Source organism: Paramormyrops kingsleyae, chromosome 9 (genome assembly GCF_048594095.1).
Source record: "Paramormyrops kingsleyae isolate MSU_618 chromosome 9, PKINGS_0.4, whole genome shotgun sequence".
Lineage (NCBI taxonomy): Eukaryota > Metazoa > Chordata > Actinopteri > Osteoglossiformes > Mormyridae > Paramormyrops > Paramormyrops kingsleyae.
In genome coordinates this window covers 26,216,188-26,244,163 of record NC_132805.1, presented here as the reverse complement: position 1 = coordinate 26,244,163, position 27,976 = coordinate 26,216,188, and the positions used below count along the sequence as shown (strand labels likewise).

The window sequence follows — 27,976 nt, the reverse complement described above, 5'->3', positions numbered from 1 at the left end:
AAAGTGTCGTGTAAATTTTTGGCTTTCCTGTCTGTGCTGCTGCTAGTTTAGCTGTTAATAGAGATTAACTTCCATTTTAAAAAGCTGTCATGTCCTTTATTATAATTGCAGACAGCCTCACCACAATATGTTTGCACTCTGTGTAACGGCTGCATGAAAAATATTCTGCACCTTCTACAGTTGTGGCCTGACACAGAACAAACATGATGGCAACATCGTTCTAAGTGTGTGACAGATTGTTCTTGCAAAGATGTTTGATATTTTGTACCGACATCTTGACGTATGCGGCCACCATTGTTGAATGTTATCTCCAGAGTGCAAAGGGAAGGACCCTGCATTTGACTGACTTATCTTGGTGTGTGTGTGTGTGTGTGTGTGTGTGTGTGTGTGTGTGTGTGACTGGTCATGGGGGTGGGACAAGCTTTGGCTTCTTCATAAGTTTCCAGTGCTATCTCTGGTTTTAATCACGTGTTGGTTGTTTTAGTGTAGCAGTAGGTTTGTGCCACAAACCACAGAAAGCTGCACCCCCACCCACTGCTGTTTTACAGAATAAATTAACTTTGATAATGCTGTTGGATTTAACAGTAGGCCATTATTTATACTTTTTCCATTTCTTTACACAGTAATATATATATTCAGTAGTTATATATTCTATGTAATGCAGCATGTGCTTTTTTGCCTTAAACTTTTACTGACATTATTTAGGGAAAAAGTCAATTTTTAATGCCGTAATTTCTGGTTACAAAATAAAAATTTCTAATTGTGATTCACTCATTTTTTTTTTTTATCTCTTTGCCCTGAAGTATATTAAGTTATCAGAATGTTTGAGGTTCAAATTAGAGATGCACCAATCCGATATTCGGATCGGTATCGGCGCCAATCCAGACCTATTTGACGGATCAGGTATTGGCCATGCGTGACCGATCCACGTCCTATACTTAGTTTTTGCCAATCTCTGAAAAGACAGCTCCTGTTTCATGTTAAATCTATTTGTACAATCAATCGCACGACAGCTCTTTCCCATTTTAAATGTTTTTTTGCGGCATTCAAATCGAACGCTATCACTGCCCCTCAGACTTTTTTGCTGCTCAGTGGGTGTGAGTACAGTGACTTCTGCCTGCTGTAACGTCATGCGCATACACTTCACAGTACGAGAAGCGCAGCATAATGATCTGAGAGTATTTTACGCTTTTAACAGAAACCAGTACCACAACGATTTGCAATCTTTGTAAAATAGTTTTGAGAGGTGGGAATATTGTTTAAATGACAATCCCACTTAACAAAGTGCACGCAATTGCGAGACAAAAAAAGGAATGGATGATTTGGGAGTCGCTAACTTGGACTGTTTTGTGAACTCACTGCAGCTTGTGATACAAGAGGGGCTGCCATCACAACAAAGTGTAACTGAGCTGACGCCAATGGGAGAAAATAAAAAAAAAAAACAATTAAGCATTCGCCACTTGTGTATACTTACTTTGAAGATATTCATATTGAACTGCAAATGCCTCAAAAACGCTTAAAACAAGATGTGCAAACAAGGTGGAACAGTACGTTATGTATGTTTGTAGTAGCCAAATTATTTTTTGTCGTACATTTTTTTGAAGTAAAAAGAGCTCTTGTATTGGAATCTGTATTAGTATCGGCAGTTGTGTATCGGAATCGGATCGAAACTGAAAAAATGTGGATCGGCCCATCCCTAGTTCAAATCCTGTCTTTGCTGTAGAGGTGTAACATTACACAAAATTCACGGTTTGGTACAAAACTTGGTTTTGGCCTCACAGTTCGGACAATCTCGATACAGCAGAGGGAAAAAAAAAATCTTTTGAAATTATTAAAACTGCAAACACACAATTAGCTTGTAAACCAAATGCAATGCATTTGTCAACATATGAATAACAAAACCTAAGAGATTCTTATTTGAACATTGTAAAAAATAAATATGTATAATAAATTGAAGTATAACATCATAATGAAGTGAATCCTGTGTTTTCTAGTAGCGAGCATGGTCACATATCTCTAGCGGGAAAAAACCCTGTAGCAAAAGGCCAGAGGCTGTTTCAGCCTTGCTCTAGTCGTGCATGCACTCAGGTGATGTCATCTCAATTGAGTTAGCAAGTTGAATGTGTTTCCCGGCAACATACTGGAGTTTGGTATAACCGAGCTACTCTCTCTCCAGTGCTCCATAACATGAGCTTTACCAAACTCACCAAACCTCTTTTTGCATAATATTTTCTGTGTTGAACATTTACAGATGAAATTAGTTTCTGCTCATGTCAGTGTGTCCATTCATTTCATTGTGCGTGCTGAACCCGAAAATGATGCAACTAAATGGTACATGGAATATGCGTATCATTGCTGCCCTGTGCAGAGTTTATATGAGGAAAGAGTGGAGACGCAGTCCAGTGACATGCACTTAAGCCCCCCACCCTTCCCATAACCCTGACCGGGATAACTGGTTAGAATATGCTTGCAAGGTGATTATGATCTACAGTGGGACTGATTCTCGTCCAGCTGCGTGTTGTGTCATTTGTTCATACATTTAAACACAGAATGCATGGAGAATTAAAACCAGTGCTCAAAAGAATGTTTAATGCTGTATTCTTGAATGTCTATCCCTAGTGTTGGGTTGTTGGAAGCTTTTTGTCTTTTTTTTTTTTTTTTTTTTCCCTGTGGCTGACTCCTCCATCTGTTCGAGTTAAATGATTTATCAAATCTGGTTCGATGTCAGGAAAGGTACAGTCTTTAAATACATCAGAAAGGGATTGGGAGCTGCTTAACTTAAGTAATGCTGTATTCAATATTTAAAAGCGTATGTTCTGCTGGGATAAGCAAACATATTATATTACTAACTGGAATGGTCACATTTATCTATAGTTCTGCTAGCAGTTGGGAGTATCTGCCTTCAGTGCCTGCCTTTGTCTGCCATCTCCAGCATAGCACATGGTTTGAGTAAGGCTAGTTTAAAATAGGAGACTTGAAATGGATATGATGGTAACATTTCAGTCATTCACAGGGGGCTTTAAAAATGGCCTGCATGTGGTTTGCAGCTGTCTGCTAGTGATGGGGTAACATGAACTATTGAGCCCATGTTTCTGCCTGTTTGCTATAAAATAGCTTGTTAATTCGATAGACAGGGTTTAGTGCAGCCCATAACACTCCAATTAAATGTGAATGTTGACTGTTTATGGTCGGTCATTGTTAGAAAACTACGCTGATGGAGGATTATTGCTGTAATGTCGTATTACAGTAAAACTGGTCTAAGTTGCCAGCTTGTAACTCGTCAATGTGCACAAGTCGACGCTCAAGCAAAAGTCCCGATTTTTCCTAATGATGTTTCCTTTAAAATTCCTTGTGTAAATCGCCGCTTGTAAGTCGTCAAATTCCCTTAGTCGTCACCTAAATCCCGAACACCACAAATGAATGGATTCTTTTACCTGTAAGTCGACACCCCAATCGCTGCATTCCCGTCACCTGCTTCCCGCCGTCATGTCAAGACCCTGACATGAACGCTGCACTCGAAGAGTAGTGTGATGCAGTTATGCTTGCTATAGCGCGCCATACAATTAACGGCAGAGCATGATTCATCCAATGCGTGCAGCAGACCTGTCAGTTCTTCCGTTAGCAATCCGTGACAGAGCACAATAGATTGTTTTGAGGGTTCAACATTCAGCTGAAATTGGACAGACCGGGGGGCAATAACATCATGGCAGTCTGTAAAAGACTTCGATGGCTTTAAAGGAACCCATACTGCATGTACTGACTGGTATATTTACTAGTCGGCAAAACGGCAAGATGGACATAAGTTGCCAAAGTGTCGACTTAGAGAATTGACGAGATACACCTAAGTCGTCACTTTTTTAAGCTGGTCCTGCGAGTGTCGACTTAGACCAGTTTTACTGTACTTTGTAATATTCCAGTAACTTCTGACTAATGGGAAATGTACCGTTTCGCTTCTATTTCCACACTTGTTTCATCTTGACATTATTGTATTCCTAAGAAGAGCGATACGTGTGGTTTTGAGCACAGTTCCCCACCGCAGAACTTGACTTTAGTGCCATAACTCTAAAAGTATTAGATGGATCTTTTAAAAACTTCCCAGGAACATCTTACAGCTGTTGCACCAAAATTGAAGCAGTATCACTTAGGGCGTTTTTCCACCACACCAGGTACCGTACTTTCGATACTCCCATGAAGTGCCGAAAGTATGGTACTACTTTGGTGTCTTTTTTCCACTGGCGTAAAAAATGGTACCGGTGCCAAATGACATAATCAGTGACCGCCCCTGACTGACATCGTGACAAAGCACAGCTTAAATCATAATTTAAAAAAAAAAAAAAGCCCAAAATTAAAACTAACAGTTTAGGCTGGGAAATGCGGTTTATTGTTATGTCATGTTATGTCAGCTTCTATCACAGTATAAGATTCAGTAATATCCAAATTGCATGAATGCTGCCATCATTTAAGTTTACGTAGGTACACTTACTTTGGCTAAGCCGATCAAAGCAGTAACCATTAGCTTACTGCTAATTCAGTCTTTTGAAAGCAAACAAATTGATTTAATTATGTGTTTTGATTTTCAAGTGGCATTGTTCGGTGTTTCGCGTGTGCCCCCTTTCTGCCAAGCGGCTTGGTATTACGGTGTTCCGGGCAGTTCAGTTTCCCTATGTTTCTCCTGTCTATCAGGAAATAATGTTTCCCCTAATATTAAAGCAAAGAGGTATGTGAAATGTCTGAAAATCAGTATTGTTATTAGTGCCGAGGCCCAGAGTTGCTGTATACCTGTTTTAACAGGGGGGAACCAAATATCCTGGATGTCAGGAATTAATGTTTCTCCTAATATTTAGGCAAAGATGGATGTGAGATGTCTGATAATCACTCAGGTACATTATTACATGTGAATACAGTAGATCGTCACGCATAATATAGTCTTATAACCAATACTATACCATTTTCATCAAGAAATATATCTATCTAGCGAATTAAATAATTTCATTTATTATCTGTAAAAACAAAAAACATTGAAAAGGCATGTGATGTTTTAAAATATATGGCTTGTTTACCTGAAGAGCTTCGTAAAAAGACATGAAAACAACAGCGAAACCGTGTACAAATCAGCGCGTGACAGGGGAAACATAGGGAAACTGAATTGCCCGGAACGGCAAAAACTTTATTTCGAGTCGTGCCATCCAAATCCTGCTGGATCTGTTCTTCCGACCATATGGCGATTAAAGCCTGTTTCCTCGTTTGTCCATCCTTCCATCTTCCTTTTTTATATTTTCGTGTCTCCTCTTTTTATTTTGTTTCTCGCTGTTTTTGCTGTGTGTTTCAAAAGATGGCGGTTGTATTTTGTGTTTCAGAGGCAGGCTATTTGCATAACCAATCGATAGCAAATACTTTTGCAAGTCCCACCCCAAAGTACTGAAGTACCAAAGAAGTACCCCAGCTGGTTTGGCACTTTCGGTACTGGTACCGGAAGTCAATGGAAAAGCGAAAGTACCGAAAATACCGTACTTTGTGCGGTGGAAAAGCGCCCTTAGTGGTGGCACATGAAAGGACAGCCACAGACTCTGATCTGGGGAACCTGATGACAATGAGACAAGTCACATAAAGTTGGACTTTAAATAAAGAAATTGGACAGTTGGGGAGTCTGTAGGGGGAGGGACTGTCCATTTTATTTTTCTATAGTTCTTGGAAAGTGCCAAATATGGTGGTGTTTAATGTCGTCTTAAGGTTTAAAAAGCGGAATGCCTGCTTGGTGGTGCACAGCAGGGTCTTACAGCTGCTCCTTGCTTCGTGCTCCAGCCGATAGGAAATCTGGGTTTTGGCTGTGAACTCTGGCCCTCCACCTCACATTGGATTTAGTGCCTCTTCACAGCTTTGCTTGTTGATGGTGCCCATGCCTGTTGAGCTGTAAGCAAAGGTGTCACCTGGCTGAAAGTGAAGTTGTGGTTATTTTCATGGGTCCTGTATGTTATGGAAAGAACATGTGTGTTATGCTTAAAAACAGGCACTGTAATCTAGAAAGCCCTGAATAACTGTAAGGTTCCAGTCCTCCTTCACTTGCAGAATGGACACTCGGATTAACAATCACAGAGCCCTGTTCCAAGATCTGACTTGACAGGATCTAAACCATTGGCTCTGTTGCCTCTCTGCCAGTTCTCCCCTGTCAGTTAGGGTGCATTCACACCCATTTGGTCACCCATTTGACCAACAAGGTTCAGTTCATTTGACTAGTGTGATCACTAGTGTTACAACTAACTGTGCCCGGGCACGGTTTAGCATACTTGGGCACGATACGCATCTAGTGTGATCACTAACCGTGCCCAAGCATGCAACACAGACATGACATCAGTGATTGCACTGACGCACATGCGCATGTACACTGCACGTTAACCGGACCCGGAAGGAACGGCTTGGATATAGACTATATCGATAGAGTAGTGAGAAACTATACATTGCAACGAAGGGATCACTTCAGTTTACGACAAAAGTACCAGACTTGCTGGTAACTTGGGCTGACGAGAATATCCAGAAATGACTAGATGCAACACACACAGATTCCAAAATGGCAGTATTTTATACGTGCAGTGAGATTAAATGAAAATCGCTCCATTGCATACTCAATAAATCTATAAGAATTCTGTGTGCCATTGTTTGCAAATGACTCCAAATAAGCAACAAAATGACATGAATCCATTGTACTGTGTGATTGTGCTTTTCTTCCTTTGTTCTTCAACACAAAAGTTGCACAGTGATGACAAAAGCATTCCCTGGCCCGTAATGTTAAGGGTAATGAGAGCACAGACCAGCGGGGAGTAGGGAGGGGCGGCAGTTGTGCTCAGGCACGGCACAAGGCAGTCGGGCCCAGTATGAGTACGCGCTCAGAATGGTCTGTTTGGGTTTGCTGAAATGGTCTTGCCTTGAACCATCATAACCATTGCATTGAGTGTATCCAGTGTTGCTGAATGGGTCCGTGTTAAATGTGTCCTGTTTAATAGAGCTATGTCTTTTTAAAATGTATTTGTTTTTTTAAGATCGCCTTCATTGTTTTCCATAGTTAATTTGTAATACACATTGTACTGCAATATAATGTCATCTGTGTTGGAAAACTCCTCCCATGAGGTCGCACTTATATCTTGGTTTGATGTCTAAATTAGGACTGCAGTAGTACAATGCTGCATTAAGCCTAGTTCATACTTCACCGTTCTCCCATACCGTTATGGTCCGTGCACACTTCTGCATGCCGGGATTTGTGTGCATAGTGCATTTGTTTGTCATGTACAGCAGTGATATTCCTCCAGACTGGCTGAGGGCACATGTATTGCAATGAACCCAAATACAAGCAGTGTAGTAAAGTGTGCACACATTTATGAGGTTTCAAAGTTGTTACTAGGATTGGGTGGAATGGTAATAGTCTACTGAGGTATTTTGTATTCTTGGTGACAAAATTAGTTGTTTTTATGCCACTTTGTATGCTGTTCGGTTACTTCATTTTCGTTTCAGTATGCATGGTGAAACGAATACATTGACACAGGCAGAACCGAAATTCACTAGTAGATGTTCAATACAGAAAACATGCTGATTTCAGCAATCAGTTGGTTATGGCTAGTGCTGATTACAGTCTGATAACAGCAAAATGAGATGTTTTCACATTAGTCAAATCAGTAATTTCTCAATAAATTATACTATCAATGGAGAGAGAATAGCTCATACAGTACAATCCCGTTATAACAGACTTTAAGGTATCTGGCAAAACAGTCCAAAGTCCGTTATATCCAGAGTTGCTGTATGCCCAGAACACAACTACAGGACACCATTTACTCATGCCGCACCCCAGCAGACACACTTGTGGTATAGATCATTATATTGTACATGTAGTAATCCAACTTTACCTGACCAGATGTGTGACTATTAATATTCCCGACTACGTATCTGCGCTGGATACCATTGGCATGCCACGCGCCTTGTATGTGGAGCCTGCATGTCTGTTATAACCGAACAAAACTACAGCTAAAAGCAGCCCTGGGGAACATATTGTTTGTCCGTTATAAGCAAAATTCCGTTATATGTGAGTCCGCTATATCCGATGCTTTTTCTGCATGTTCGTGAAGGTGCACTGCTGGGACCAGCGGCCCTCGTCCGTTGTAGACGATATTCCGTTATAAGCGAGTCCACTATAACGGGGTTTTACTGGAAGACCAAATCTGTCAGTTCTGTTATACTGAACTTGGTTCTGTTGCTGGAAACACATTCAACATCATCTGATTGTGTGTTCAGCTGGAGAAAAGCAGAAGCATTTAAGGTGCTTTTGCCAAGAAATTCAGACTGGGCTAAAAAATAACTCTGACATATGACTTATCTGTGTGAGCTGAGCTTTTCAAGCCTGACTCATATAAAAACGAAAAACAGAGAGAGACTGAGAGCTGTTGAGGAAGAGCTTTTGTGTCTGTCTTCAATTCCTGCCAGGATATCAGCTTTGTGTTCATCCAATCAGGCTCAGGTTTCACACTGAGTTAGTACAGTGGTACCTCAGTTCTCAAAGTCATTAGAACTCAAATTTCTTAAGTCGAACCAACCAGTTCGAAAAAAGATTACTTAGAACTCTATGTGAATCTCAGAAGTCAAACCGTAAACGCCGACCTAAGAACTTGTACACGCTGGGAAATGAGTCACGTGGCATGTCTCTCAGCGGAAATTAAGGGTAAAGCTTCAGTCTCAGCCTTGCATTCACTGTGATAGCATCCTGCATGTTTACTCTAGCTGAATACATATATTTAGACAGTAGAAATACATTGACAATGATAGACAGTAACAGTAATTATTATTATATAATAAAATACATTTTAAAATAAAGATTTTATTCATTATTTTAATATTCATAATAAACCATTAATACGTTTAATTATAATAATATTGTCGTGCTGAGTGGGGACAGACCGGAGACAAAGGCGCAGACGTCAGGGTATCGGGGAATACGGGGTTTAATTACAGGTAAGGCAGGCAAAACGCAGACGGACAACACAATGGCCAGACTAGGGAAACAAACTGAACCGCGGACGAAATACAGAGGACTAATGACAACAACCAGAACCAGCTGATCACATGGGGATACCACACGGGGTTAACGAGGGGGCGTGGTACACGGAAGGAGCGGACGATCGGGGCAGGACATATTGTTTGGATACATTTATTTTCTTACTTTACAAATCACTGTTTTGATAAATGTGCTTAGATGTGTTTAGTACATTATATGCTCTTCTTGTTTTATCAAGTTTAAATGCTAAAAAAAAACATTTAGATGTAATTTTTTGGGCCCGGAACCAATTAATTGGTTTTCCATTATTTCTTATGGGGAAAATTCGATCACAACTCAAACTTTTTAGGATTTGATCCGAAGTTTTTGGTTGGTGGTGTGCCGTGGGATTTTTTTCAGTGTAAGTAATGTGCCATGGCTCAAAAAAGGTTGAAATACACTGGACTAGGCTATGTTTGGTAGGTTAGGTGTACTGTAATAAAATGCATTTTCACCTCACGATATTTTAGCCTTACAAGCTTATCATAACGTAACCCCATCATAACCTGGGGAGAGACTGTATTGCTTATGCATTTAAATTACACTGTAATTGTGCCCCCCTGGCCCCATTTGCACAGTGCCAGTCATATTCGCCCACAGAACACTGCTTTCTCCACACTGACCGCAAAGCACCAACCACCCACTTTTCTGCACTGAGGAAGTCTGACGTGGTAGTTTCTCAGCGTCAGCTCTTACTGAATGTGACAGTCATAAGTGCATTCCTGAGTACGGGTTTTAGCCATCGAACAATGAACACATTCATAGAGCCCTCTTAAGCTATGGAGTGAATCAATCCAGATGTTTCTCAGTATTCCAGTGGCAAACTAATTTCATTCAGATTTGTTGAGGTACACTACATGAGGTTGAACTGAAGTGAACGTGGGGGGGGAGCTGTAGAGACAGTCCATACCATAAGCCATATCCCAGGTGTCCACGAGTTGAAGAAATCAAATTCTAGGTTTGATTGAACAGGAGTTCCCTTGGGATTATTGTGGGTTGAATGTCCAGAATCTCTTGGCAGTCCAACTCTGTGAGGGGGAAGGAGGCTTGCGTATCTCAGACTTTAATGGGCTGGGGTCCCTGATACAGGGGGACTTCCTGTCCTCTCCTCTTAGAGGCTTCCTAGTCTCCTGAACTCATGACTTCCTAACAACATGTAAACTCCATTTATAAAACCAGGACAAAGTGTTGACCTACTTAGTTACAGAGGCATTTGCGTTTTAAGCGTTAATCTTGGAAGATTTGTTATAAAGATGTCAGCGATGCATGCAGTAAAAGTCTGCTTGGGTTCCTGTGAGAGGATCCCTGTGAAACCATGGATACGCGTCAGGAGGCCATGTGTCAGTTTGTCTTCTGCGTTTTAATGAACTTTGCAGCCAACAGCATAAACTCATTTAAAACTGACAGTCTGCAAGGAAATAGACCACCCCCATTACCTAGTTTACTTGTATTTTAATAATTTGGCCATTGGTATATTAACTTCATATTAATAATGTCACCGGTATTTAAGTATTTCTGTTTTTTATATTATGGAAATTAGTTTGACTGTAGGCTGTGTATGAGTTGCTTTGCCTCATTAATTACCACTGGCCAGCTTTGTCATTTAGTAACAAACTTGATGCTGGTTTGTCAAATAGTGCTGGAGTCCTTTTGGCCTTTGTTGTGCTCAGAGTGTTCTTTGCTATCAAACATCATTTAGATTGTAGACTGGCTGCTGGAGTCACTAGAACCTTCCCTGGGGGAGCTGTAAGGTTCCCCAAGTACTTGCGGTCCTTGTATCTCCTGCAAAAGCAAGTGGTACTTATCATGAAATATTACAAATAGTTAGAACTTAATTGTTAAAGTATATTGCAGTTCAGTAACAGTTTAAATGTTTTTTGTGACTTTTATTGCATTTTCATTGTACTTCCTGCAGTTTTTACTTTTCACCTAAAGTTATTGCTGATTGTGAATGGATTCAAAATGAGTATAAACGGCTCTGGATATTCTATTAATGTTAACTGTCTTTCTGTAGCGGAGCCCAGTCACAGGCTGAACCTTTTCTACCTCGCCAATGATGTCATTCAGAACTGCAAGAGGAAGAATGCAATCATCTACCGCTCCACCTTTGCAGAAGTGCTTCCCGAGGCTGCCTTGCTGGTCAAGTAAGTCGACTGTGCCTACTGGTGATTTTTGGGACTTGGCTACTCTCTCCTGTCATGGGAACCCCTGCATGTAGGTCAGAGTGATAGTGTTCTAGCTTGTGCTTCAGGAGTAGCATGCTGGCGTTGGACCTGTGACATTACCAAGTGCGACTACAGAAACTGTAACTGTCGGGAATGCAGCTCTCGCCAAGTAGCTCATTAAGAAATACAGCTACGTATGACCCTTACAAACAATGCTCACCGAATGCGCTAAAACAGTTTCCTTCATCTCCTCCCCTGCACACCAGGGATGCGAAGGTACGCAAGTCTGTTGAGAGGATCTTCACTATCTGGGAGGAGAGGAATGTCTATCCAGAAGAGCTTATTACGGAGCTAAAGTCTAGCCTGGCTAAGAAGGAGCCAGCTCCTGGTGAGTCTGTGGGTGAACTCTGCTGCAGTTACCCTGGTGATGCACAGCCCAAGCAGGCCATGGACCTGTGGGCTGCTGAAAGGAGGAGCAGGTAAAAGGCAACTCACTGTTTGAATGGTTCTCATTGCAGCCCCAGTGAACCCCAAGGCTGCCCTGAAGTCAAAGATTGTTGCTGAATTTGCTGTAAGTGTCTGCCCAGCATCTGAAATGATCTACAGGCACATTTGACTGCTTGAGGGTTGAGCTCCAACACTTATACCAGCTCTTTCTCCCTCAGCCCCAAGCATTTATAGAGCAGCTGTCCAAGTACAAGCAGTCTGTGGAGGAAGCTGACCTTAAGGAGAAGCAGCTGTCCGCCCTCCGAGTCGATGTCTGCAGCACGGAGGCCCTTAAGAGGCTCAAAGGTGACATGTTGGCATTTAGTGGTGCTTCTTCCTTAATTACTTACTGATGAGTGAGCAGTGGTGGCGTAATGGTTAGGGATGCACACTTGTAATTGAAAGATTGCAGGTTCGAATCCCTGACCAGCAAGGCACCACTGAGGAACCCTGAGCAAGGTACTGCCCCCAAGCACTGCTCCCCGGGCACTGAATTAGTGCCCCCTGCTATGTCACAATGTCACATATGGGTTATATGCAGAGGACACATTTCGTTGTTGTGCACTGTGTGCTGTGGTGTGTCAACAATGACCACTGATCACTAAATTCTAAGATAAGGCCTTCTTAGAATTCACACAGTCTTTTCTACTTTCTCAGATAAGGCTGGAGGTAAGAAGTTCTCAAAGGACTTTGAGGAAGGCAGCGGGAAGCTGCAGGAGTTTGTGAACTTCCTGGAACAGCAGGTGAAGGGAGGCCCCCCTCTTCTGGAGGCTTTGGCCAATGCTGATGTCTTCTACGAGATGCAGTACAAGGAGGTCAAGATTGTCGCAAATGTGAGTTGTAGGAAATTACTCCCTTTCCTGGTGTCTTGCTCAAGTTTCTGCTATTAATGATATCTGGACCTTGACCTTTTCCAAATGCTCCTGTCCCCCTCTCCCACAGGCATACAAGACCTTTGCCAACCGTGTGTCTAACTTGAAGCGCAAGCTTGATGCCCTTAAGGCAGCCCTCCCTGACCCCGATGACTCCCCCATCCCCTCCCCCTCTGAGGACGCTCCGTCCCCAACGGGATCAGAGTCCCCCTTTCATGGGATGGGGGTTGGGGGTGCCAGAGGGGACACATCGGGGAACCTGGTTGGCATGATGGATGTTGACGGCAGAGCCGTGGACGACAGGCGGGATGTGGCCTTCAGCCTGGGGGACACGGCCGGCCCCAGGTCTTCTCCCAGCAGCTCCCACAGCCAGATGCACGGGCATGGGGAGGGGGACAACAGAGATGTGGAGGACATGGAGCTCTCAGAAGGAGAGGAGGCTGACAGCACCAACATCATAGGTTAGGGGTGACTAATTTTGTACATAAGCAGGCTACTGATTTAATGACTGACTAACCTTTTTTCTGCTTAATTTACTAGCACTACAGGGTAGCTTTGGCAGTCAGTTGGTGGTCATCCATCGATCAGTTTCCAGCTTTTCAAATACTGAGCTGAACATCTTTCAGGATTTGAACTCTTCATTAACCATTATCCTACCTATCTTCGTTGAGGGAATGGTGCCGATGTAATGAAGTAAAAATTACAGCAGTGAAAAGTTTTTGCTCATTCAAAAGCATCCCTTGTGTCCTGAGTGTGTCATCTTATGTGTCCCCACAGTGGAGGAGCGCAGAGAAAAGCCGGCCCCTGTTGCCGCTCCCAAGCCTGCCGCTGCTGCTCCTGCTGCTCCTCCTGCTGCTCCACCTCAGCGACTCTCAGAGGAGCCCCCTTCAAAAAAGCCTGCACCACCCGTCACTTCCACCCCCAGCACCCCTGGGACCCCAGCAACTCCCCTGCCAGTCAACCTGGCCAACGTGGACCTGGGCAAGATCAGTTCCATCCTCAGCAGCCTCACGTCAGTGATGAAGAATACTGGTGAGTGCATTCTGGTGGCAGCAGGGCACTTTAGTGTACAGGCTGTAATTATCACTGCATTACTAATCTGCCAGCGTCCTCCTGATTTTAGGCGTCAGCCCAGTATCCCGCCCCTCGCCGGGAACGCCCACCACCCCGTCGGCTCAGGGTTCGGCGGTGAAGCCCGGCACACCATCCCCTGGTGGAGCGTCGGCTCCAAACCCGCTGGCCAGCATCTTATCCCGTGTGGACATCACCCCTGAAGGCATTCTGAGCGCCCTGTCTAAGAGCCAGGGACCGAGTGCTGGGCTGCAGGGTGAGAGCGCCCCACCGATGGGCCCCGCGTCGTCGTCTTCCTCAGCATCTCCAGGGGTTTCCTTGGCTTTTGTGTCACAGACAGATGAGTAATAATAAAAGGTTCTGCCTCAGTGTGTCATTGTGCATGTAGTGATGCTAGGCTGCTGCCTGTAGTTTGTAACCCAGTATCCCAAGCTTCCGTACATCCTCATCCACCACTCATCTCGTTGAGGATCCCGGAGTGTGAATCGTTGTAACACACCATCCCCCCCCCTCCTTGTCTTTAGGTCTGTCTTCCCTTTTGCACAGTGTTGCTGGAAACACTTCTGTGACAGCGAATGCGGCCAAGGAACGGACCTCGAATCCCACTGCCCCAGTGCCCGTGCGGGGCCACACATACACCTCTCCTGAGCCTTCCTCTATCTCCTCATCCTCAGCGGTGCCGGTGGGGAAGATTTCTACGATGCCTAGCGCCGCTAAACCCAAACCCCCGTCGGGCAACAACTATAAGCGGGAGGTGGACAGGGAGCTGGAGAGGGAGTCCTCTTCCTCGGCCTCCTCTTCCTCTCCCTCTAGTTTAGAATCAAAAATTCATAAATTTCTCCAGGGAAACCCAGGGTTCAGTGCCATCAACCTGGGTATCCCTATCCTGGGCAGCGGCCCAGGAGGGAGCAATGACAGCCCCTTGCTGGGCTCAGAGAACGTGGACGGGACGCCCGTCCGCGATGAGACGGGAGGCACCCCCACCCAGGATGAGATCATGGACAAACCCGGCTCGGAGTCCCTCGCGCTCCTGGCGGAGGCCGGCTCTCTGGGGGGCATGAAGAAGCTGCCAGCATCCATAGGGCACGACCTCTCTCCCACTGCCTATCGCACTGACTCCTGGGACGTGGCCATCTCGCCCAAGGCCGTCTTCAACCAAGCGGACAACGACGGGGATTATCATTCTTCTCGGTACCCTGGGTACGGTGTGGAAAAGAAGGCCTCCAAGTCAATCTTGAAGCTGAAGGGAGAGGACACCCTGAAGAAGAGAACCTCCAGCTCTGTGTCTGGGGCGGCTCTGATTCCGGCTGCCCAGGACCCTAAGCCCGGTCACATCAAAGCCAGGAAGGATAGCTACGGCGCCACCCATGGCCCAGGCAAGCCGGGCTACTACGACGGGCTGGGTGAGAGGAGGGGCTCGACCTCCAAGGAGCCTCTCCATCAGCACCCCGTCCCCCCTGCAGAGCGCGTGAAGAATGCAGCACCCCGAAAGATGGGCAGCGGCGCAGAGGAAGGGGGCGGTGAGCAGCAGTCGCATGGGGAGGGCGGGGAGAAGGACGCGCCGCGAAGCACCCCACCCACCAGCGAGGCAGAGGGCGCTCACTACCACCGCATCGAAACCGTGGTCTCCTCCTCCACCTGTGGGGAGGGAGCTCCCATCGAGACTCTGGGCTACAGTAACCGGCGAATGTCGGGCGAGAGGATCCAGACCGTGGAGAGCATCCGCGTCATTGGCCGTGGCTCCCGGCCCCATGGCCGAGGGGGCGGAGCCGGGCCGAGGCCGGGCGGTGGTGGGGGCGGCTGGTATGACGAGGCGTACATGGAGGCACCCCTGCCTCCCATCATGGCTCCTCCTCCCTCTCTTGGCCTTCCACCCCACCCCAATACCCCTGCCTTGTCCACGCCGGGTGGTTCTGATGACCGGAGTTTGGGCTCATCTGCTTTGCCTCCGCCACCCCATCTCCTGCCTCCCCACCCCCACCTTGCTCCGGGGCAGTTCCAGTTTGAGGAGAGGCCAGTCATGCCCTTCCCTGCTGAAGACCCCCATTCTCGTCCCCTCCCCCACCAGCATCCACCCCCCACCTCCTTCTTCAGTTCCCCTCCGCCCCCCATCCCGCAGCCCCCTCCTCCTCCCATCCCTCAGCCGCCTCCACCACCGCGGGACTTCCTGTCTCCGCCCTCTGCCGTCATGGTGGGCGGGGTGCTGGTACCCGTAGACCGCGCCCTGCCTTTCCCTCCTGGCCGACCTGACTCCGGAGACCGCGGGGGGAGTGGCACCAGCAGTAGTAGCAGCAGCGGCTCTGCTGTGGGGGGGGGGGGCAATCCCAGCAGCCTCCCTCCTCCCCTCATGTCCTCCCTGCTTGGCGACCCCCCTCAGTTTAAAGATCTCCCACACGCAGCCACTGTGAAGGAGCACTTCAGCTCGTGCCATGCCCCTCCTCTGCACCGCCCCGGGACGCCTGGGGCCCCGCCTCCACTGCTTGCTAGAGCCCGGGATGGCCCCAACTCCCCCCAACCCTCATCGGCCTCCTCTGCACCCACGTCCCCTTCGGGAGACCCACCTCCCCTCCTGCCCCCTAACAGAAACACCGCCACCCCCTCCTCACTTCAGCAGGCCCAGCGCCCACTGACCAACCCCAATTCGCAGCCTCACAACCACAGGCGCCCCTCACCCCCCCTTTCACTCATGCGCCTGCCCTCCCCGAACCCCAGGCTCCCGCTGCGGCCCCCACACCCCCAGCCCGTGCCCCCCCCCCAGAGACAGTTTCTCCGCGGGCGTCCCCCTCACCCTCTGCGCCCCCCCCACTTCGAGCGAGATCCCATGTTCCGAGCAGGCAAACCCGCCCCCCCCTTCGCCGGTGTCCCGGGGAGCGGTCCCAGAGGCGCTCCTTTTTACCCTCCCAAGAGACCTTTCCTGCCCCCGCGCTACTGAAGGGTTAATCAAACCGCCCCCCCTTCTCCTGCGAGGTTGTGGCCTGCTCCAGTTTCACCCTCGAACAGCCTCTTCGCACGGTAAATAGACAGTGGTGCAATGCTCCCTGTGTAATCACTGCATTCACTGCTTCACACTATACGCTCTACATGGTTGTGCGCTTATGTCCCTCACATGCCAATGACCCCCCCAGCTCCAAGACCCATAGCAAATGATGGGAGCGTCATGTAGGCCACGATGGAAGGAGAACTACCTGCAGATGGTATAATAAAGAGAAGGAAAAAAGAGGTGGTTATTTACTTGCCCTTCTGTTTTTTTTTTTGTGTGTACTGCTTAACATGAGTCGGAGCAGGGGGTGGGGTAGAGTGGGGAGAGGGGGTCACTGCGAAGGGTGAATAACAGGTTATTTTCCTTGTTCTCCTTTGTTGTATTCTGTTTATACCTTCTGAGAAGCAGTGTGAGGTTTTAGCCCCCTGCCTTTGCATGTTTTCAACATCATGGGCAAATTCTTTTAAAGTAAAGTAGTCATTTCAGAGATCCCTTTACCTTCATTTAGGTCCCCTCCAGCCCTGTCTCCCCCAAATCCCCAAGGACTAATCTCCAGAGTCCCCTGTGCCGTGCTGACTCTGATATTTGTATATAATGTCTTTCCCCTCTATACATTTCAGACATCTAAATGTATAGGTCGAAAGAGTGGGTTATTGCTATATAGTTCTGTTGTCTGCATTTACTGTTTGTAGCTGGAGACAAAAGAATTTGAGTCCTTGCTAGTATTACTATTGTTACCATTGTAATTGTGAGCCGTTAGTTTGAAACAGCCGCAGCGGAGCCAAACTTCACGCTGTACATAGCACATGACAGCTGTGTTTATAAGGCACCAGGGTGTCTCATCCATCCCACAGAAGGATGTTTTAATGACTGAGGAGGATGATGTGAGCCTTACTGGGCGCTATCACTGAAATATTGCTTTGACATCAAACCAGCAAACAAAAAAGTGACGGAGAGACTTAAATCCAATAAGCTAGGGACGGGGTGCTTTGAGACGTGACTCTCTTCCAGTTCTCTTAAAGCTTTTACATGTACTGACTGTAATAAAAACCAGAGTTTGAAAACAACCAAGAAAGGATACTTTATTTACAGTTCTGGGTATTACGATTATCATTTCTTTATGATGCCTTTATTTTTTTTTTAACTACTGTTTATGGCTTGGCGTACCAAACCACTTGTGTTTCTGAAGCGCATTAATGCTGTCTGTATGTCAGTCCCATCCAGACAAATGGTGTGTGTTTCTCTGAGCCCGGTAGCCAGGCCCTCCTGTCTCCCTGCATGTTCCTTCACTCTTTCCTCCAGCTCCCTTCACCCTCCACGTTTTGCCATGCCTGTTGCCACTTGCCCCCCCCCCCCCCATCCTTCCTGTTCAGCCATTTTCTCTTTCACCCTGTCTGATGTCTCATTTCGCCTTCTCAGAAATAAACTCTGTTTCCGTTATAACACAAGCGTACAGCCTGGACTCTGCAAAATAAAGGCTTTGACAATTAAACTGCTTATAACTGAGGAGGGGGGGGGGGGCATGTGTAATTTCAAGACTCCCAATGGCTTTTTAAAGCTTATATAGGAAATCTAGAGGAGCCTGTGGATAGGATTTGTTTACTAATTGTAAAACTGCTGCCTGTGATCCTACCAGACAATGTTCTTTCCCCCCCTGTTTTTTGTTTACCCCCTGCCCCCCTCCATATCTGAAAAAGTTCTGATGTGTACTGGGTGTTTCATATGGACTGTGATGAAGCCGTCCCCAGGTCTTTACATATGAATGATTATGTATGAACATCTAAGCTTTCACATTGTGTGTGCAGACTCTTACCAGACAATGCCGACCGTCTGGAAAGCAACAAATGTCCTGCACATTTTTTGCAGTTATGATTAAAACAGGTCACAGCCTAGACTGACATGGCAGAACTCCAAGTGATTTTAGGTTTTCTGTAATTCTGTAATCCTTATCAGCTCTCGATTCTTCACGTTATCACCGAGAATTTTTAAGGTCTTACTGATTTTAATTGTAATACTAAGTTGCAATGAACTTGAAATGCATAAATTTTAAACCTGCCACAATTCTTGGTTAACAGTGTATTAGGTTGGGGTCATGTTGTTTTAAACAGAAAGCATATTTGGTTGCTGTAGTACCTAACGTAGGGTGATTGTGTGAACATACGCATACAAACACTAAATTATAATCCCACTAAAACAAATTCCCACCCCAACAGTCCAGAAAGTGAACTACTAGTCTTCTGTATAAACTGGGTACTCCATTCTAGGCTTTGGGCATAAATGTGTTATCTTATTAAATTTCTCAATCAGTTCTGAACATTGATTTATGTTCCCTGTGAAATGAGTGAATGTGGCTATTGGAGTGAGAGGTAGGGGGACCTTGCTGACGTCACTGTTGCACTCCAAGTCACCAGTGTACTGTAGCTGGAGATGGCAGTCGCGTTTCTGTGTCCTGTGTGCGTTGTGTACCGTGGATTAGCCAGTAGTAGCCTTCATTCGTGTCTTCTGCATGTTTTTACTGTATGATCACGAAGAAAAAACTGAAACGTAATTGCGGTTAAATTTAGAAGTATCGGTTACGATGGAACTCAGCCTTCAAGTAATATTAAGAAGGCCGTAATGGCCATGGGCTTGTATCATTTTTATTAAACTAATAACTTTGTCCGCCATAAACATAGATCCAAATATTTGTATTTAACTGTTAGATACGAATGCATTTCTAATATAAAATCGGCATAATTTAATGTTATTTTGCAGTAGGGGTGAGTTAATGGCATCTTCCAAAGACGTCAATCACTGAAAGATTTTCAGTCTCGGGTTAAAGAGAAGTTCTGTCTGTATTCTGCGAGAGCAGCGAGCCGCGGCGGGCGACCATTACAAAGCAGACCGAGCAGCCGCTAGTCGGGCTTCGCTCTGGCTTTGGGGCTCCGTATGTGTGTAGTTGAATAACAGCTATCTGTTCTAGATTGTCTGGTTTATTATTACTAATGATTATTTATTGTGCTGCGCTCGATATTTGCGCGTTAGTTGAATCCCTGACGACTGACCATTATCTTAATATGCGGCTTTATTATTTAAGCGGAAAGCGCAATATTTGCGCTTCTGTTGCCAATTAAAATCGCCGCTACTACCGAGCCACCTCACTGCCTTGATATCGCGGACAGCTATGCTACAGCCAAATGCAAAGTGGTGTGAAATAAGAAATAAAATTGGGATTTCGTAAACGACGTGATTCTTGTAGTGCGGCAACCCGGCAACAAAATGCGTAGGGAGTGTTACATTTTTATATAAATGTATATAAGGGGTTTGGAAATTAGCCACGGAGACTTGTCCAGCAGCCTTGGGCAACGTTGCAACTTGTTTGCTCTTGCTAAATTGCAGCCGTCTAACGGGTTACACTGCAATGCAAATAGGCACGGATCAATACATGCCCAATAGATAAGATCGTAGTGAACCTAATCGTTCTGCGCACTGATGTCGTCCATGTGTGATGTGTACATTACCCTTGAATATTTACCTCAATAAAGCTTAGGAAAACACACCAGTAGCATGCGTGTGGTGGCACAAAGAGACATCTGCAGGATCCACTGTAGTTAATAGATCTGCTCCTTGTACAGCAGCAGTATATGCACTCGCCCTCTTGCGGCCCCATTTCTGATTCGCCGATACTGTCACATATGTGTCGAGCCTAGTGGTGACAGAGCAGCACAACGGTGCTGGCCCCCGCAGAAAGGCGTCGCATTTGGCGGGGCAATAGTGCACATTCGCTGTGTGTTGGAAAGCTTGAGCTGCACACACAAGCTTGCAGTTGCTCCGCAAATCCGCGGAAATGGCTTGGGGCGCGCGCGAGTTCCTACACAGCCTGGTCTCCGCCCACCTGCGTGTAGCCAATCAGCTCCAGTCTGCGTCTTTCTCTTGTGATTCCGGTGTCATGGCGGCTTGCTAGAGAGCAGACAAGGGGAATAAGTGTGGAGTGGCTGTCATGACTGTGCTGTTGTAAGCGCAGCAGTCGGGATGTTGGATATTATCTTCAAGGGCTGGTCTGTGTATCGGACTAAGGCGTTTCCCGTTCTTTGGTCCTGCAGGCGGTATTGTAAGGTGTGCGTTATTACTCGGATAAGTTAATTAGCCACCTTAATTGGTTCCTTTTGTGTCTATCATAATTTGAGAGCTGTTCTGACATAATTGACCTTCGGTTTAATGAATACTTAATAAACTCATTCTGGTAACTTCAACGTCAGCCGTGGTATCAGAAGCTTGGAAAAGCTTGTGAAACCACGTGCGTGTTAAATAGGCAGTAGATAGGATGTCTTTATAATGCATAATACTTAATTATTATTATCAATAGTATTTATTAACTTTGTATTTTTACGGTTTTGCCGGCGTTAAAATCATAGTTTAAAGTGTATGATGTCATTCCTATTGAACAGAAGGTTCACTATAACGAGTCAGGATGGATTCACATTACTAATGTAATTGTAGTTATTTGGTTTAAACTTTATGTAATGTGCTGTCCTCTCCTCTCCTCCTTTCCACCTTTGCTCACTCCTTCCTCAGCCAGCACAGCCTGGGATATTGGAACGCCTGCGGCGTTTTGAGGCCCTCTGGGAGAGCCAGGAGGACAGGGCGGTGGGGGAAAAGGGAGAGGGTCTCTCAGTCCAGCTGCAGGATGGGAGCATTGTGAAGGGGACAGCCGGAATCACGACGCCCCTGCTGGTTGCAGAGAGAGCGCGGTATTACCCCAGAGACGGCAGGGAAATAGCTTCATAACTCTTTTTGTTGTGTTTATACCTCAGAGCCCCATTCTGCTGCTTCAGGGTTAACCTCTTCACACAGCCATCTTTGTTATTCTTCTCCTGGATTTTTATCTTCTTTTTGATTGTTTGGTTGACTCGTTATTGGCCAGTGGGTAGCGAGATGGTTAAGAGCAATTATACCCAGAAATCCCACTCCAGTAAAAATGGATGAGGTTGTCTGTCAGTTGGGGCAATAATTTTCAGATCGGATGGTGGTGGGGATGATTAGGTTTTTTTTTTAAGTTTTGATTTGTTTTTTTCCCCCCACAAGTTTATGGTTGGTCATCCCCCCCCCCCACCTGTGTCTTAACAGGGTAAAGGGTGCTGTGGTTGGCAGGGTGAATGGAGAACTCTGGGAGCTGCATCGCCCCCTGGAGGGAGACTGTGAGCTGCATCTGCTCGGCTATGACAATGCTGAAGGTCGGCAGGTGAGCAGCCCCGTGCCGCAGCCGGTCTCCGTACCTCTCCCAAAGGGGGAAGTGGAGGGCAAAAGGCTGCAAGTCACCTGCAAAACATTGGCTGTGGTCCAAGGCTCCGTTATACAGTCCCACCTCCTAAAGCTTTGGTGTGCAGCCAGTACTTTAAAATATCCATCCATCCAGTGATTTCAGGCTGGTTAGGTTCTCTGGTGATTTCACATTCTATGCCGTTATTTCTTTTCCATAAATGCCTCTGGTGACGTATTAGCCAGGAACGGCACAGCTTACCCCGGTGCATTTCCCGCCCCCCTCACCAACCCCAGGCAAAAGCTATTACCTTCTCTGTCCTATGTCCTCTCTGGCCAACATTATTTTTTCATCGCTGCCCTGCCAACCCCTGCTAAACAACTACACCATTGTAGTGAGCTGTCAGGCCATGCTAATGCGCCTTTGCTAATAGCAGTGATTTTTATGCCAGTTTTCCCTCGTTGCTCACACTGGAGGTGGCTCTGTGCCCGCTGGCACTGAAACTGTGCTGCTCCTCCCGGGAATATTGCGCCTCCCCTGTTGTCTTCACGTGTGTGTCCGCCCCCCATCCCACCCCCCCCATGACGTCAGGGTCCACCAAGCCTCCCAACCCCCTGCCCCCGTGATGTCAGGGTCGGCCTTGGGTAATGGGATAGTTTTTTGGATTCTTCTTCTGGCTTATTAATTGCCCACTTCTTTAGTATTTGAACTTGGCCTGAGAGGCTTGTTGAGGCATCCCCGGTACAGTGCTCATGTTCCCTCCACAGCAATAAGCTTACGGTTTCTCTAAATTAGATGTTTTCTCTTTATTACATGCTGCAGTGTAATTGTTTCGTTCATTTCCTGCATATGACAGGAGTTAGAGGATCTCCTCATGCCGACTTCCGGTGGCCCGGTGGTAACCTGGCGTGTTCCGTCCCTGTCTGGTTCCCAGGTGCTGTGGCGTTCCGGAGCGTGTGTCCTAGCAGCGGTGCTGGAGCAGCTGTTTGGGGCGGAAGTGTGTTGGGAGGGAACGTCTGAGAGCAGCTTCTACTGCGATTACCACCTAGCAGAGGGGTAAGCGACACCCCTGGATTTTGGTGCTGGAGTCACCCCTTGAGTATACAATGTCTGTGGGTCACGCAGGCAAGGCAGGGATCCTCCATTCATGGTCAGTGTTAGAGTTCAGTCTGACAAGCTGGTGAGGGGCTGTTGATAGCTGCTACCTTTGTCAGCCATTGTTTATGGAGTTGTAAACAAGGCTTATGGGGGAAAAAGCAGTTATCTATGAAGACGACCTTTGGCCTATTCTAGGAAGCTTAGCACACAGGGTGGGACACTCATATGCATACACACACACACACACACACACACACTTTGTGTGTTATGTGTTTATATATAAAAACCTGTTCTTTTGACATCGTGGGTGCCGTCTCCCTCTGCGTTCTCATGCTTTCTCTTTGCTGGCTCTCGCTCAGCCTCCTTCCTCTGGATGAAGTGGCAGAGAAATGCAGCCGAATGGCTGCCCTCAGACTCCCCTTCACCAGACTGCAGCTCAGCACCCATCAGCTGAAGGAACTTTTCAAGGTACGGATGTCTTCTGCTTGCCTCTGTTTCTGTGTCAGTCCCCCGTCTGATCCTCTGTGCTGCCAACCTGCTGGATAAGTCATCAGGTGTGTGTGTGTGTGTGTGTGTGTGTGTGTGTGTGTCAGAGACAGAAAGGCAGAGAGAGGGACCATCGCATAACCCCCACAAGTCACCTATTAGCCCTCTAATCCATGCATGGCCGTCATTGCCAGTTAGATTGACGCTCTAATCAAACCACTAGATGGCAGTATTGCTATACGTTTTTTTTTTTCTCCAGTAACCATTGGCAAACATTTCAAAGGCACTTCCTGCCAAACACTGTCTGTATATGAGTTGGCTTCAGGGTGGCAGCGCGCGCCCTGACTTTCCACTCGGTTTCTTGTTCTCTTGTGGCTCTCGATCATTCAAACTGTTACAATGTGTATGTTGGCTCACGCAGGACAGCTCACCGAGGCTGCAGCTGATTGAAGAGCGGCTGATCAGTCCAACTGTAACTGTCTACAGGTCTGTCCCACAATGCATTGCTTCTCATATCACTTAGCCAGTGTATCACCGCATGTTCCTTTCATTTACACTCACTTCTGCTGGTGAACTGCAACTAAAAGACCCCTGCCATTGAAAGCACCCCCAGCCCTTAGACTCAGAGTATGGAAAGACAGTTTTTACTGTGCCAGTAGTAATATGACACTGGCTGGTGGTTAAGGGCACCTGATGGTTGTTGGTTGGAATCCCGGATATCCTCGATTGCTCTGTACAAAAAGTCCCCACATGTTGCCTGGAAACATAATTGCCAAACAATCTTTAAGACCTCAGTTTCACTTCCCAGTCAGTAATTTGTGCTTCTTATGAAATGTTTAGCAAAAAAAAGAACAAATTGTCTGCTTATTGTGCAGTGGGAGGTTCCGGAAACATCTGGAAAGGTTTGAGCTTATGTAACGTCCCTGTTCCAGTAGTGGTTTTGACAGACTCTGTAATGAGGGGATACTCAAGTTTAAAAGGTGATCTGTAACCCTAGAAGCTGAAGCTGGTAAAGAAGCTACCTAGTAAATATTTGCATGATGTTCTGAGGTGATAAGTTGAAGTGAACAGTTGGTGAGATGCACGTTTGCTCATGAGGAGACGTCACCTTCACCCTGTGGTGTTTCTGGGCCTCCCGGCGAATTCCCTTCCTCTCATTGCCTTGTTGACTTGAGTGAAGTGCCCCCTGCTAATCATGTGACCTGTCTTTCTGTCACCGTCTCTGGCCCGTTACCGTAGGTGTGGCGATGCTGTAGGGCTTTGCGCTGGGCCTCTCCTCCCTCACACCGGCTACCTCAAGCTGTTCAAGCTGCTGCAGGTGAGTCAGGGAAGCTCCCGTCCGCCTGCATCCACGAGAAGCTTTGCAAGGGGATTCACGCCTCTGCCTAATGCACCCACAGGTGTCGGCGTTGGCTATGGAGAGCTCTCCCCCGGGTGGCATGTCAAGGGTGCTGGGGGTGTCCTTCCCGGGTCACAGAGAAAAGGAGGAGTGGGAAAGAGAGCTGGAGGAAGCTCACCGCCGGGACCACAGGCGCATCGGCAGGGTGAGGTGCCGTCGCCATGACGACCATCACTTTATTCCCATCTGTCCGTCTACAGCTGACTCCATGTCTCCCAGGACCAGGAGCTGTTCTTCTTCAATGACGTCAGTCCCGGTAGCTGCTTCTTCTTCCCGAAGGGGGCTCACATCTACAACACGCTCACAGACTTCATTAAGGTACCGGAGACACTTATACACACACGCATGTGCACGTACACGCATGTACACGCACAGAGTCTCAGTCCAGCATCACTAACTCTCAGCTTTGTGTGACTGTCGTCCTCATCCCTCTCCTCCTTCCTGCCCCCCTCCCCTTTGCCCCACTTCCTCCTGTCCTCCTTTCCATTTAGAGTGAGTACCGGAGGCGTGGCTTCAGTGAGGTCGTGACCCCTACCCTGTACAACACCACATTATGGAAGCGCTCTGGCCACTGGGAGCACTACAGCGAGAACATGTTCTTGGTGCAGTGCCCCCCGCACACCTACGCCCTCAAGCCGATGAACTGCCCCGCCCACTGGTGAGAACCGACCAGGCTTGCGGGTGCAGTCTAGGTTGCTGTGGTACCTGGGCAGGATGACATGATGCCACCAATAAAATGCTTCCCCCCCCAGTGTCATGTTTGAGCAGCGGGTTCGCTCCTGGCGGGAGCTGCCCTTACGCTGGGCAGACTTCGGTGCACTGCATCGCAATGAACACTCGGGGGCGCTCACGGGCCTGACCAGGGTCCGCCGCTTCTGCCAGGACGACGCCCACATCTTCTGCACCCCCGAGCAGGTACGCCCCTCCTCCCCTCATAGCCAGCACCTGTATTTGTTTAGGAGCGGGGGTGCAGATGGCCTCTGACTGGGGAGGCTCGCTGCCTTCAGGTCCCCCAAGATGTGTTTCATTATTCCAGTAGTCGAAAGTGGACCGTGAAATCCGTGTGGGCTCAGCCATTCAAGTCCTCCCCAGGGATAGCCTTCCTGGCATGTGATTGGATAGCAGGCCACCTTGTAGTCCTGCCCTCCCCATTATGTCCTCTTGTCATAGAAGTTTAACCAGCCCACCTCCCCTTTGTCAAATGTGACCCGTCGGTCAGCTGGGTTGGTTCTGCAGTTTTGGGACAGCTGCGTGAGCCTCTGGAACCCTGTCATCTGATTTGCCATCCCCCCATCGCTGGGGAGGGCGGTAGGTAGCATCTCCTGGCCGGGCTGCGGAACGCTGCTGTTGGACCTTCACCCTGGCCTGCTGCCTCTCCAGCTGATTAAATAGCTGAGGTGTGATTTTAGGCCGTAGGTGTTTCGCTTGTTCAGGAAACGGTCCCTAAGCATGGCACCAGCGTGTCGTCCATGCTGCCTGCCTGTGCCGTCACTCTCTCTTATCGTGTTGGCAGCTAGAGGGCGAGATCACTTCCTGTCTGGAGTTTGTGCGCAGCGTCTACACAGTGTTTGGCTTCTCCTTCCGCTGCCTGCTGTCCACGCGCCCTCCGTCCTTCCTGGGAGACGCCCCTCTGTGGGGCAGCGCCGAGCAGGTGAGGCCGTGCCCCCCCCCCCCCCCATCCCCACATATCACGCGGGCTGCCAATCACCTAACGTGTCCCTTTTTCTCACTGCTGCGTCATCCTGAGAGATTCCCGGATGAGGAGGAAGAGCCCCCCTCCCTTGAACCCCCCCCCCGCCCCTCCCCCCGGCTGCCGCACACAGAGCAGTGACCCCACCTCTGACCTTCCCTTTTGTCTCTCTCTCTCTTTTCTTTTGGGGCCCCAGCAACTGGAGAAAAGCCTGCAGCAGTTTGGGGAGCCGTGGGACGTGAACCCCGGGGATGGGGCCTTCTATGGGCCCAAGGTGAGGACGGGGGGGGGCTGTGCTGGGGGGAGGGGATAGGATGGGGGCGGTACCAGGGGGTTGGGTTAGGGGAGACCCGCACATCAGCATCAATATCCTCTGTTGGCCCAGGTTGACATCCAGATCCGCGATGCCACTGGGCGACAGCACCAGTGCGCCACCATCCAGTTAGACTTCCAGCTGCCGATCAGGTTCCAGTTGCAGTACGTGAGGTCAGTGTGTGACTGCAATTCCGCCGGCCTCTGCGTCCCCTGGGGGATCTGCTACTTACTGAGAGCTGTGAGGGGGGTGTGTCCAGTGCAGACGGAGTGGTGTGCAGGCCGGTGCTGATCCACAGAGCCGTGCTGGGCTCTCTGGAGCGCATGATCGCCATCCTGGCTGAGCACTTCGGGGGGCGATGGTGAGTCACTGTCAGCCAGGCTTGTCTGTCTGTGTGTGTGTGTGTGTGTGTGTGTGTGTGTGTGACCCCCACCCAAGCCATTCCTCCGTAACATAGGTCTCCTCGCCCTGCTCCCCATTGCCGCCCTCAGGCCCCTGTGGCTCTCCCCAGCACAGGTCATGGTGTTACCAGTGGGGAGTCACGTGGAGGAGTACGCACAGCAGGTCAGCCAGCGGACGGAGGTAGTGTGTGCGTGCACATGCCGGCACTTGTTTATGAGCCGTACTCATACTCTGTCCTGGTCTCCTTAAGGTGGTAAGGAGGTTCCGTGAGTCTGGCTTCATCACAGACATGGATGGTGACCATGGGGCCACCTTAAATAAGAAGATCCGCTCTGCTCAGCTCGCGCAGTACAACTACATACTAGGTGAGGGCGGGGGGCAGACGCAGCCCCACGGCAGCACGCGTTCCATTCCACACTCACCCATGTGTTTCCTACGTCTCTCTTCCCTTGGGGGCCATCAGTGGTGGGGGAGAAGGAGGCCACCAGCGGGACGGCGAGTGTGCGGACCCGGGGGGGCCTGCAGCTTGGCCAACGGGCCGTGGACGAGGTGCTGGGGGCCCTGGCAGAAATCAGAGAGTCCAGGAGCAACCTGGATGGCTTCTGAAGAAGGAGCACCGGCAAAACGCCCCAGAAAGCCAAGGATACTTCCCCCCCCGCCCCATTCTGCTGTATCGATTTTTATAATAAAGTATTTAAACCA

The 27,976-nt window shown here is 47.9% G+C and overlaps 2 protein-coding genes across 7 annotated transcripts in view; both read left to right on the top strand.

Moving 5' to 3' along the window:
• The window catches only part of rprd2a (regulation of nuclear pre-mRNA domain containing 2a), a 23,075-nt gene extending 6,188 nt beyond the window's left edge, over positions 1–16,887 (top strand). The window contains exons 2-11 of one of the 2 annotated variants that reach the window (XR_002840426.2): positions 11,088–11,217; positions 11,505–11,626; positions 11,757–11,809; positions 11,889–12,030; positions 12,382–12,557; positions 12,667–13,057; positions 13,374–13,628; positions 13,720–13,923; positions 14,192–16,679; positions 16,793–16,887. Coding sequence is in view for 1 of the 2 variants with exons in the window: in XM_023830020.2 (XP_023685788.1) it covers positions 11,088–11,217; positions 11,505–11,626; positions 11,757–11,809; positions 11,904–12,030; positions 12,382–12,557; positions 12,667–13,057; positions 13,374–13,628; positions 13,720–13,923; positions 14,192–16,599 (3,866 nt within the window). In the remaining variant the exon portion in view is untranslated. Of the gene's footprint in view, positions 1–11,087; positions 11,218–11,504; positions 11,627–11,756; positions 11,810–11,888; positions 12,031–12,381; positions 12,558–12,666; positions 13,058–13,373; positions 13,629–13,719; positions 13,924–14,191; positions 16,680–16,792 lie in introns of those variants that run through there. The other variant, XM_023830020.2, reaches the window with a different exon arrangement.
• On the top strand, positions 16,795–27,976 carry tars2 (threonyl-tRNA synthetase 2, mitochondrial). Of its 5 annotated transcripts, none has more exons than XM_023830025.1 (18): positions 16,795–16,887; positions 21,202–21,377; positions 21,754–21,868; positions 22,821–22,942; positions 23,344–23,452; positions 23,892–23,956; positions 24,710–24,788; positions 24,871–25,014; positions 25,089–25,187; positions 25,361–25,527; positions 25,622–25,784; positions 26,383–26,520; positions 26,756–26,833; positions 26,945–27,045; positions 27,132–27,233; positions 27,364–27,436; positions 27,525–27,639; positions 27,738–27,976. In XM_023830025.1, exons 1-18 carry the CDS (start codon positions 16,837–16,839, stop codon positions 27,878–27,880), a joined length of 2,040 nt encoding a protein of 679 aa, XP_023685793.1. In that variant the 5' UTR covers positions 16,795–16,836; the 3' UTR covers positions 27,881–27,976. The 5 variants fall into 5 exon arrangements, 3 of the variants coding, with proteins under 3 accessions (XP_023685793.1, XP_072572758.1, XP_023685792.1); XR_002840427.2 differs by lacking the exon at positions 16,795–16,887 and adding an exon at positions 16,945–20,742 and having other exon boundaries at positions 27,330–27,436; XM_023830024.2 differs by lacking the exon at positions 16,795–16,887 and adding an exon at positions 16,946–20,742.

Bases quoted from the DNA above. Each gene is read 5' to 3' on its own strand.
- tars2 (XM_023830024.2), top strand. From the start codon at position 20,659: ATGTTGGATATTATCTTCAAGGGCTGGTCTGTGTATCGGACTAAGGCG. The intron at 23,453-23,891 runs GTACGGATGTCT...TGGCTCACGCAG, and splicing joins AGCTGAAGGAACTTTTCAAG to GACAGCTCACCGAGGCTGCA. The intron at 27,640-27,737 runs GTGAGGGCGGGG...GGGGGCCATCAG, and splicing joins GCAGTACAACTACATACTAG to TGGTGGGGGAGAAGGAGGCC.